Genomic DNA, 11,565 nt, shown 5'->3' with positions numbered 1-11,565 from the left:
GCTACCTAGGCTGATGTGTTTAGGGTGGGGTATGCTGCTGTCTGCAGCTTACTCTGCAATGCATCCAAGAATAAGATGGGCTGATGGATGGGGAGGTGCACTGACGTATGGTAAAGCAAATACAGCAAACTGTTAACTGTGGAATCCAGGTGGTGGGCATATGTATCTTCATGATACAAGTCTCTCAACTCCTCTGGGTGAAAACTTTTATAATAAAATTAGGAAGCAACACATGGTGACATAATTAAAGAATGAATATCCAAGTGGAGAAACACAGTGGGGAGTCTTAGTGAGGGGGTCAGGGAGTAACCAGACAAGGTTACTTGCAGGATCACATTCATTCACTCACTCACTCATTCAGGATGTAGGGACGAATCAGACCTGGTCTCTTCCCTTGAATCCGGGAGATGTCAGGAGAGTAACCACTTGTGCCAAGGTGCTGAGGACCTACTATGTGCCCGGCTGGAGCATGGGTCAGTGGGACAGCACAGCCCAAATACTTTCTTAACCGCTCCACACTGCTTCCTTGTGGCTCTACCTCTCTGGCCTTAGAGTGGACTACCTTACCCTTCCGTCACCATAATTTCGGAAAGATCCAAAAATGTTCGTTCCATCAGGGTGGGGACTTTGTTCACTGCTTGATATCCACCACCAAGCACATAGGAGATGTTCAGCAATATGGTGCCAAGGAAATATAAGAATGAAGCTTGTGGTCTCAGTGGCCTCTCTACCCCCTAAAGCCTCTTTCCCTGCTTTAGGACTTTGACCTTGCTGCTTTCTCTCTCTGGACCGCTCGGTCTTTCTGTTTTTTGCATCCCCTATTCTCATCATTTATGTCTCTGCTCCAGCATCACCTCCTGCAAGAGGCCTTCCCTGACCACCCTGCCTGTCTCCCCACCTCTCCATCATCGGGTGCTTTTTGCATCATCGTCTGCTTTTTGGTTTTTGTTTTTTGTGGTGTTTTTTTTTTTTTTTTTTTGCTAAAAAAAAAAAAACAAACCTATACCAGGGTACAAAATAATATATACTTACAGATTTATTTGAAAACCATCAGTTTTATGAAGGCTTTGTAATGTTTGCAAGGTGTTTGTTTGTCCTACTTATATCAGCCTCTCCCCAGATATTCGCTGTAAAGCAGGGAGGCTCTCCGGGGGCACATCATCCTGTTTTGGTTCCTTCATACTGTTGTCACTCTCTGAAAAATTTTTTGCCCGTTTTGTACGTTTGTTTGCTTTTCATCTGTCTGCCTTCTAAGAGGTAAATTCCAGGATGGATGGCAGGGACCTGGTCAGTTTTGTCCACAGCCCCATACAGTGAGTGCTCAGTGACACAGCCTCGCTCCATCAGCGCGCACTGCTCCTGCAGTCACGCTGCGGCTGTGGGAGGAGGCAGTCCAGGCCCGGGGTCCCGGGAGAAGACGCGAGTGGAGAGCAGGGGACTGTGGCCTGTCCCCAAAGCCCCGCCCCCTGAGCTCCGCCTCCGCCGGAGCGCGTGCCGCAGCCTCGCTCTGGGGCCAGAGCCTGCGCGCTGCTCCCCGCGCGCCCCGCGCCCCGCGCCCTGCTCCCCGCGCTGTCCGCGCGCCCGAGCCGGCAGGGGTTTCTTTCCCCCATCGCGGTCATGTCTCCGGGTCCGGCCCGGCGGGGTGGCGCGGCCCAGGCCACGGAGCCCGCGGCGAGCGACCGCCAGGGACCATGATCCGGCTAGGCTGCTGGTGTGCGCGGCGGCCCCGCGGCGCGGCGTTCCCCGCGGGGCGGCGCTGGGGGTCGGGCGGGCCGGCGGGCCGGGCGGGCGGCCGCTCCCTGCGGGTGCTGGTGGACATGGACGGCGTGCTGGCCGACTTCGAGGGCGGCTTCCTCAGGAAGTTCCGCGCGCGCTTCCCCGACCAGCCCTACATCGCGCTGGAGGACCGGCGCGGCTTCTGGTTGTCGGAGCAGTACGGCCGCCTGCAGCCCGGCCTGAGCGTGAGCACCCCCTCGCCCCCCGCCCCGGCCCCGCTCGGCGCCGCGGCGGGGCCGCCGTTCCCGCTCCGGGGCCCCTAGCCCAGCCCGGCGGGACTGAGGCCCTCCTTCCCGGTCCTGGGCCGGGAGCCCGCGTGACCTTGGGTGGTGGGTCATCGCCCTGAGCCTCGGGGTAGTCCTCGTGTGAAAGGGGGGCCTGGGGAGGACCGAGGGCGCAGCCCTGCGCGCAGGAGCTGGTGGCTGTCCTCTCAAAAGTCAGGAGAATAGGAAGCGTAATATACTGTCTTCAGCAGACTTTTTAAGTTTTGGTGCATTTGGCCACGAGTCTTTTAATTTTTTAAATGAAATAAATGTTACAGGTAAAGTCCTCTTTGACCCCTGCCACAGTCACGTGCCCACTTCTTCATCCTCGCGAATTTGATGAGTGTCTTTACCATTCTTTTTTTGCCCTTTTCCATGAATGCATTAGTTCCCAGTGGTATTTGAGGTCCAGAGAAGTGGAGCGCTGCACATCACACAATGCGTCAGTGGTCAAGATGGGGTGGGATCAACTCCTTGGTTTATCCCCTTGCTCTGGCGGCCCTGCTGAACCTGAGCCCGCCACATCCCCCTGACTCCTGATGTGCTCTGCTCTCTGAGTCCGCCACGGATGGAGGGGAAATATCCAGGCACGTTTATAGACAGATGGCTTGGTTTGTGAGCTTAAACTGTTTGGTGAAAGGAACAGGATTTTGCCTTGCCCGCTTAAAGAGGCTGGATGTTTTCTGGCATCCCTTGATTGGCCACCTAGGGTCCCCTAGGTCACCAGAAGTTTGATGATGATGATGATGATGGTATTAGAGCCTATTTTGTATCCGTAGGTTGACTGCATTGTCTCCCATGTGAGATAGACATTATGTCTCCATCATGCAGGCGAGGAAACTTGTCCTAAGTCATATAGCCAGTAAGGGGCTCAGCTAGGATTGGAACCCAAGTCCGTCTGCCTCCCAAGCACATTTAGCTTTTGCCACCCCAAAGTCCTCTTCTCTGTCCTGCTCTAACAAGTAACTTTTCTTTCGACTTAGAAAAGGTTACTTGACAATAATTGGTTTGTTGAGAGGCAGGTTGAAAAGAAAATCAAGCACCATGTCCCTCTTAACACCATGCACTTCAGAAGGTGACTTTCCCAGAGTTCTGTGTGCTCACTCCTCCCAGCTCTAATGGCTGATTACCAACTTCGAAGTGGAGAGAATACCCTAGTAATTTTTTTGCGGCCTCAGTAACATACCCCCTGCTCTGTGTGTGTGTTCGTTTATAGACGGTGCACGGTATTGACAGTCTGGGCACCTTGTTTCCTTCCAGAAGTGTATTAGGGCAATAAAATAAAGCCCGTCCCCGATCCTGGAAAGGACAGTGGTTTTTGTAGTCCTTTGTACAAGTGTGCAGGCCCCAGGACTAAGGAGATGAATTACCATTTTCTAAGGACCAGGCAAAGGAACAGAGGTCCTGGGACACGAAGGAAGGGGTGTTCTGGGAGTGACATGCTGAGTTCTGCTTCTGGGAACATTGCAGGAAATGGGATTTTAATAAATCCCCAGCACAGCTCACAGCAGGACATCCCCAGGTCTCACCTGGGCTGAGCTGGCCCAGCATCTACAGTTAAAGACAACCAATCAGTCAACCCAGCTTAATTATGTAGGCACATCTGCTTTACAAAACACTGCTCTATCTGTATCCCCTTTGGTCTCCATGGTGCTCTGAGGGGTCACCGGGGCTGAGGTGGAAGGCAGTGCTCATTTTAACTGACTTGGAATCCCGCGTGGTCAGAACAGTTGAGGAACTGAGCCAAGAGACAGGAAGTGCCTTGACCAGGGTTTCAGAGCCCCGTTAGTGATGGAAGGAGGGAGAGGTGGCTGGGACGCGATTACTGAGGTGAGGTGGTTAGCCCGGGGTCACACAGTAAGGGGCCAGGACCTCTTACCCCTCTGTCGAGTGTGCTTTCCACCAGCCTATGCTGCCTCTGTGTGAGTCAGAAGCCGTAAGTCATGTTCTGACAGTATCACCCATAAGTGGCCTTGAAAAAGAAATCCTCTGTAAACGTCAGTTTCCTTATCAGTAAGCCAAGGATAGCAATTCTTGCCCCTTGTGGGATGTGAGGCTCAAACGAGAACAGACATTAGCAAGAGTTACTCATTTGCTTAATCCCACACAGTTTGCAAGAATATGGCCAGTGTGATCTCAGGGTTCTCCCCGCCCGTATGACATGGTGGTTCTGGAGCGTGTGGCCTGTGGCCTGGCAGAGACCCTTGCTGCACCACACACATGGGGTTCAGGTTCCTGCTCCTCAGAGGCCTGGGTCTGTCTTCCTTCCCCTTGTCCTGGGCCTGGAGAACTGTGGCATTCTGCAGACTTGGTTTTGGCCCCGTAACACGAGGTAGAAACTTCTAGCCTGGGACTTGGGAGGTGGTGTTCAGCTCTCAGCAATGCCCCTGTTCTGCTGGGTGACATTTCAGAAAAACCCTTCCCTATTCAGAGCCTTGATTTTCTCATATGACAGATGCAGGTCTGGATTTTTGGCTTTCAAACTTTATTTATTTATTTTTTTTAACAATTTTTTTAATGTTTATTTTTGACAGAGAGAGAGAGAGAGAGAGAGACAGAGCATGAGCAGGGGAGGGGCAGAGAGAGAGAGGGAGACACAGAATCCGAAGCAGGCTCCAGGCTCTGAGCTGTCAGCACAGAGCCCGAAGTGGGGCTCAAACTCACAAACCGTGAGATCATGACCTGGGCCGAAGTCGGACGCTCAACCGACTGAGCCATACAGGCGCCCCATGGCTTTCAAACTTTAAAAGCTGCAGAATACGTTTTACACAAAGTACTTACTGACATATCAATGCACAAAGCAGACAAAAGGGCTGTCGTAGTTGATATGAGTGAGGAGCCTGGAGTTCTGCTCAACTGGCCTTCCACCTGCTCTCCACCAGCCCCCCCTTAACCTACACTGCACAGAGGTGCGCTGAAAAATCTCTAAGTTCCTCCAGCTCTTGAATTCAAGGACTCTAGTGCCATGGCAAGACCTGGTCCACCCTCAGAGCCTCTACAATGCCTCTGGCCGTTTGAATCAAGCAAGTGCATATGATTCATGACCTACCTTGGGTCCCAGGTGGCCCTAGCCGTGCCTCTAGCAGAGCAGGCTTCAGAATTCATGGCCCCTGACACCTTAGCTGGTCTCTGCTGGATCCTTGCTGAAGTCGGAGCCCCTGGAGAGGGGCTGGAACACACATACTCCATGTGACCTGCCCTCCCCCTGGGATGTGTCCGTGTGTGTGTGTGTGTGTGTGTGTGTGTGTGTGTGTGTGTTGGGGGGTAAGGGGAGCGTGGAAGGCTCACACTCTTACTGTCAGCAGCTCTTCCCAGCTGTGCCGTCCTTGTGGTGAGGCGAGGTGCTGAGTACCCTGTAAGATGCATGTTTCTCTCTCGTCTTCTTAGGAGAAGGCCATTAGCATATGGGAATCGGAAAATTTCTTTCTTGACCTGGAGCCTCTACCGGGGGCTGTGGAAGCTGTGAAGCAGATGGCCAACCTAGAAAAGTAAGTTTGTCTTCCCGCCTGAGTATTTGCGCCTTCCCCCTGCCGGCGCCTTCCCTTCTCCCCTGCTGCCCCCACCCTCTGCCGCCCTGCCTTCTCTCTCCCTCGTCCCTGCACAGGCCTCCATGCTTGTTTCTTCAGCCCTGGACATGGTAACACCCTGAGTGACACACACTCGGCCTGTAGGCTAGTAAGGTGTTTTGATCCAGTAACAGGAGAAAATACTGAGTCTAACGGGACCTGGGTGACTGGGTGCTGGATGAGCCCGTATTCAGCAAATATCTGAGAACCGACTCTGTTAGATGCTCCTGGACACCAGTGATACAGAGACGAACAACACATTGTCCCGCCGTCTTGGAGCTCACAGCCCTGCCGGAGAGTGGGTGCTGACGTTAAAGAATCTCACAAGCGGAGATAATCACGGACTGTGATCAGTGCTGAAAAGGAACAGAGTAAGGGGTACGAAGGGGCCTAACGGGAGACCTAATGAGAAAGGTGGTGAGGAAGCAGTATTGTGTGAGGTGTTTCTGTTTGCTTCTGGTGGAGCAGTTGCTTCTGTGAGCTGAAGCTCCCGCTCCATAACCACCCACTAAAATCCATCAGCAGTTACAGATGATGGCCTTCCCTGAGGACTTCAAACAGAAAACACAAAAGCCATCCTGAGATGTAGTTCGCGTGCCGTACAGCCATTTAAAGTGTCTAATTCAACGGGTGTGTTCGCAGAGTTGTGCACTCATGACCATGGTCAACTTCAGAACACTTTCATCACCCCCAAAAGAAACCCTAAACCCATCAGCAGTCACCACCCCTTCTTCTCCTTCCCTTGCAACCCTAGGCAGCCACCGTCTACTCTAAGTCTCTGTAGATTTGCCCGTGTGAGACATTTCATGTGCATTTCATGTACATACACTGTGTGGTCTTTTGTGATTGGCTTCTTTTATGCCATCTTGTGTTTTCAGGGTTCATCTGCTTCCTAGCACAAATCAGTACCTCATGGCTGGGTAATATTCCACGGTACGGATATGCCACGTTTTGTTCATCTGTCCATCAGTTAGTAGACACTTGGGTTGTTTCTGCTTTTTAGGTATTAAGAATAATACTGCCATGGACACTCATGTACAAGTTTTGGTTTTTTTTGTGGTCATATGTTTTCATTTTTCTTAGGTGTATATATACCTAGGAGCAGAATTTCTGGGTCTTGTGGTAAATCCATGTTTAACATTTTGGGGACTGCCAAACTTTTCCAAAGTGACAGTACCATTTGACATTCCCGTTAGCAATGGATGAGGATTCCATCACACCCTTGCTAACACTTGTGGGCTTTTTTTTTTTTTTTTAAAGGAGGCTTCACACATAGCATGGAGCCCAGTGCAGGGCTTGAACTCATGCTCTGAGATCAAGACCTGAGCTGAGATGCAAAGTTGAATACTTATAACCAACCGAGCCACTCAGGCTCCCCGTGTGGTCTTTTTTATTGTAGCCGTCCTAGTGGGTGTGAAGAGATATCCCATCGTCCTTTTGATTTGCCATTTCTCTGAGGGCTTATGCTTTGAGCATCTTCTTGTGTGCTTTTTAACCATATGTTTATCCTTTTTGGAGAAATGTTTGTTCAGATCCTTTCCTATTTTTTTTCAATTGGGTTATTGATCTTTTTTATTGCTAATTTTTGAGAGTTCTTTATTTTAAATTTTTTTTTTCAACGTTTATTTATTTTTGGGACAGAGAGAGACAGAGCATGAACGGGGGAGGGGCAGAGAGAGAGGGAGACACAGAATCGGAAACAGGCTCCAAGCTCCGAGCCATCAGCCCAGAGCCCGACGCGGGGCTCGAACTCCCGGACCGCGAGATCGTGACCTGGCTGAAGTCGGATGCTTAACCGACTGCGCCACCCAGGCGCCCCATGAGAGTTCTTTATTTTAGATAACAAGTCCCTTATCGGATATATGATTTGCAAATATATTCTCTCATCCCATGTGGATTGTTGCTTTACTTTCTTGGTGGTGTCCTTTGAAACCCAGAGTTTTTATTTGGATATAATTCACTTTATCTGTTTTTCTCTTTTGCCCCTGTGTTTTTGCTGTTGTATCTAAGTATCATGTGCCTTAGCCAAGGTCACAAAGACTTGCTCCTGTGTTTTCTTCTAAGAACTTTATAGTTTTAGCTCTTCCATGTAGGTCTTTGATCCATTTTGAGTTAATTTTTGCATAAAGTGTAAGGAAGGGGTCCCACCTCAATCTTTTGTCAGTGAAAATCCAGTTCTCAGAACCATTTGTTGAAAAGACTCTTTTTTCCTTCTATTGAATGGTCTTGGCTTCCTTGACAAACATCAACTGACCATAAGTGTTTAAGATTTATTTCTAGACTTGTATAAACTTTTATTGGTCACAGTTTTGCTTGAATTTACCAGCCTGCATGACCAATCAAACATAAGGTATGATTTGGTCTTCACCGTGCCATATAAATGCCTCCCCAAATCATCAGGGTTCAAGGTTCCACCATTAGAACTTTGAGTTAGAGTTTTTCAGACTCATTTGGCTGGCAGTTTAGTTTTAGACTTGAGTCAGGTCCTGCAGAGTACTGTATTTCATTCTGGTTTATGATTTGAACTTGATTTATGGTGGAATACTGTTGTACGACTTCTTCCACCTACAGGAAGAGCCTAGAGGGGCAAAGCGTATGTGTATCTGCACTGAAGCTGTTCAAAATTCTATTTGGGTTTGGATCAGCGTTTCCTGGACCGCATTCAGCCAACTGTATTCTGGGGTGCTAGATAGCATAGTGGTTAAGGTTATATCCTAGCTGGAGTTGGGCTGCCCAGGCTCAAATCTGGGCTTTTCCCGAATCTAACTCTGAGATGTTGGGCAAGTTATTAAACTTTCTGGGTCTCAGTTTCTTCAAGTGTAGAAGGAGGGTTATGAGAAAGTCGTCAGTATTTATAGCTCCTGGCACATTGTAAGTGCTCAGTAGATGTTAGCTGCTGTGGTTACTATCCTGCAAGATTTAGTAGGTATGCAACAAAAAAGTATTCTTTAACCAAAACAGTATGGAGGGCATTGGATTAAGACCAGACTTCTAAGGGCTTCCAGATTGCTGGTGTGTGCATCATGACCCTTCACTGGGGTAGCAGAGGATATAGCATTCTTCATATGTATTCTAGCCTAGAACACTTTCCCCCCCCCACAGCTTCCCTGGTAACGCTTTTGTGAAAATGCAAGCCTAGACCCTACCACAGGTCTTGTACTTCCATTTGGCTCCTAACGGGGTAGATTCCTAAGGTCAGTCAGTGCCCAAAGTTTGGACAGAGAGAGAGAGGGAGCTAGTCAGTAACTAAGTGGATAGCTTTGTATCTAGTACCGAAGTAGACAGAGACCAAGGTTTAAAATGTTACTTAAGGAATATTTGTCAGGCATCTGCTACATGCTAGGCTTCCTAGAAGATGCTGCAGATACAGAAGTAGGTAAGAAATCTTGCCTTCAAAGAGTTCACTAGTAAACAGATGACTAGAACATAGTTCTAGAAGTGGTGTGGTAGATGTATGAATACAGAAGGCAGGGGCTAATACTCCCCAGAGGAGGTGGCGACACTTGAGCTGTCATCTTGAAAAATGAAAAGGGATCTGGCAGGTGCAGAAGGCAAGGGAGTGCCAGGTAGGAGGGGAACAGTGAGCGAATACCTTTACTGCCCACTGTCCTAAAACAGCCTTCCTGGCATGCTGTGTCCTTCCTCCACCAGCACTGAGCAGGGGCTGTGCTTCCTTGGACTATCTTCAGTGGCAACTACCCTTTTTTTCTTAGTGTTTATTTTTATTTTTTGGCGGGGGAGGGGCAGAGAGAGAGGGGGACAGAGGATCCAAAGCAGGCTCTGTGCTGACAGCAGAGAGCCCGAAGCGGGGCTTGAACTCACAAACCTCGAGATTGTGACCTGAGCCAAAGTCGGACGCTTAACTGACTGAGCCACCCAGGTGCCCCTACCCTTTATTATTATTATTATTATTATTATTATTATTATTATTATTCAGTAATACATGAGTATATTCTTATGAAAAATGCAGTGTGTACATATGTGAAAAAATGTGAGTTGCCCATTTTCTCCACTCTCCCATGTACATCTCCCTCAACCCCGCTCTTTCTATCCTCGTTAACAATTTGGGGTGTATGCTTACAGACCTTTTAAAATGCATTTATGTATTGGGGCACCTGGGTGGCTCAGTCGGTTGAGTGTCTGACTTCGGCTCAGGTCATGATCTCACAGTCTGTGAGTTCGAGCCCCACATCAGGCTCTGTGCTGATGGCTCAGAGCCTGGAGCCTGCTTCCGATTCTGTGTCTCCCTCTCTCTCTGCCCCTCCCCTGCTCATGCTCTGTCTCTCTCTGTCTCAAAAATAAATAAAAACATTAAGAAAAAAATTTTTTAATAAAAAAATGCATTTATGTACATATTTGTATGGTTTACAAATACAGGTTTATCTGTATATAAATTTGTATGTTCTACCCAGCAGCCAGAGAGATATTTTTAAACCAAACTCTGCTGATGTTGGTCCCCTCTTAAAACTACCTCTTGGGGGGCACCTGGGTGGCTCAGTCGGTTAAGCGTCTGACTTCTGCTCAGGTCACGATCTCACAGTTTGTGCGTTCGAACCCTGCGTAGGGCCCTGTGCTGTCAGTGTGGAGCCTGCTTTGGATTCTCTGTCTGCCTCCCTCTCTGCCCCTCCCTCTCTCCCTCTTGGCTTCCTACCCTAAGTCCGCCGGGCCCGTGAGGTGGTCTGCTACCCGCTGTGTCGCCCTCCAACCTCTTTTCACCTGCTTCAGGCACGCTGGCTTATTTTCTGCCCCGGGGATGCACCAAGCTTGTTTCTGATCTTACAGAACTCTTAACATACCCTCTTGGAATATTTCCCTTCTAGAACTTGGTGTGGCCACATTGATTTTAATCCTTTAGCTCTGAGTCGCTTTCGTGTCCCCCCTTCAAAGTGGCCATGCTGCTGTAGCTAAAGAGGCCACTGTCCCCACCCAGCTATTCCTCCCCATCCCCCCGGGTATGTTCTCTAAGCTGATGTTGTGTGTCTGTGTTGTCCCTTCCTCTCTCAAATGTCAGCTCCCTGGGGTCAGGGAGCTATATTCCTGGTCCCTAGGGTGCTACCTGGCACAGGGTACAGGCTGAGGTATTTGCTGAATAAACATTCACAGAATAGTTGTTGTTTATAAAATAGGATGTGGTCTTCTATGTTATTCTATTGCTTTCTCTTTTGTACCTGACAATATGTGTTAGCTACCTTTCCCCAACAACACTATCGAACTATCTTATTCTTTGTAACTACTGCATCGTGTTTTATTGTATACATATTCCATCATGTATTTAATGCGTTCCATATAGACATTTAAGTTGGTTCCCATTGCTCCTTGTTTATCAGGGCTACAATGAGTACACATGCAAGTATTTTTGTGCAAGAGTGGACCAGCTGGATCAAAGCCATATGCATTTTTATTTTATTATTATTTTTTTAATTTTAGAGAGAGCACGAGCAGAGGAAGGGCAGAGGGAGAGAGAGAATCTTTTTTTTAAAAATTTTTAATGGTTATTTATTTTTGAGAGAGAGAGAGAGACAGACAGACAGGCAGACAGACCACAAACAGGGGAGGGGCAGAGAGAGAGGGAGATGCAGAATCCGAAACAGACTCCAGGCTCCAAGCTGTCAGCACAGAGCCCGACAGGGGGCTCGAACTCACAAACCATGAGATCATGACCTGAGCTGAAGTTGGACGCCTAAATGACTGAGCCACACAGGCGCCCAGAGAGAATCTTAAGCAGGTTCCACCCTCAGTGCTGAGCCCGACATGGGGCTTGATCTCACGATCCTGGTATCATGACCCGATCCAAAATCAAGAGACTGAGCCACCCAGGCGCCCCTCCATATGCATCTAAAAACAATTTTTATTGAAATATAGTTAGCATACAGTGTTACGTTAGTTTCAAGTGTACCATATAATGATTCAACAATCATGTACATTACTCAGTGCTCATCATAGTGAGTGCACTCTTAATC

At 48.8% G+C, this 11,565-nt stretch overlaps 1 protein-coding gene across 3 annotated transcripts in view; it reads left to right on the top strand.

The window, feature by feature from the left end:
• Positions 1-1,493: 1,493 nt before the first annotated feature.
• Positions 1,494-11,565, top strand: part of NT5M (5',3'-nucleotidase, mitochondrial) — a 28,596-nt gene continuing 18,524 nt past the window's right edge. Inside the window, exons 1-2 of one of the 3 annotated variants that reach the window (XM_043583334.1) lie at positions 1,494-1,961; positions 5,427-5,527. In XM_043583334.1, the coding sequence (XP_043439269.1) occupies positions 1,692-1,961; positions 5,427-5,527 (371 nt within the window). In that variant the 5' untranslated portion in view covers positions 1,494-1,691. The remainder of the gene's footprint in view (positions 1,962-5,426; positions 5,528-11,565) is intronic. The other 2 variants (XM_043583336.1, XM_043583335.1) reach the window with 2 other exon arrangements.

The sequence above is a fragment of the Prionailurus bengalensis genome, chromosome E1, assembly GCF_016509475.1.
Source record: "Prionailurus bengalensis isolate Pbe53 chromosome E1, Fcat_Pben_1.1_paternal_pri, whole genome shotgun sequence".
NCBI lineage: Eukaryota > Metazoa > Chordata > Mammalia > Carnivora > Felidae > Prionailurus > Prionailurus bengalensis.
The sequence above is the reverse complement of the archived record's forward strand: the minus strand, read 5'-3'. Positions and strand labels throughout refer to the sequence as shown.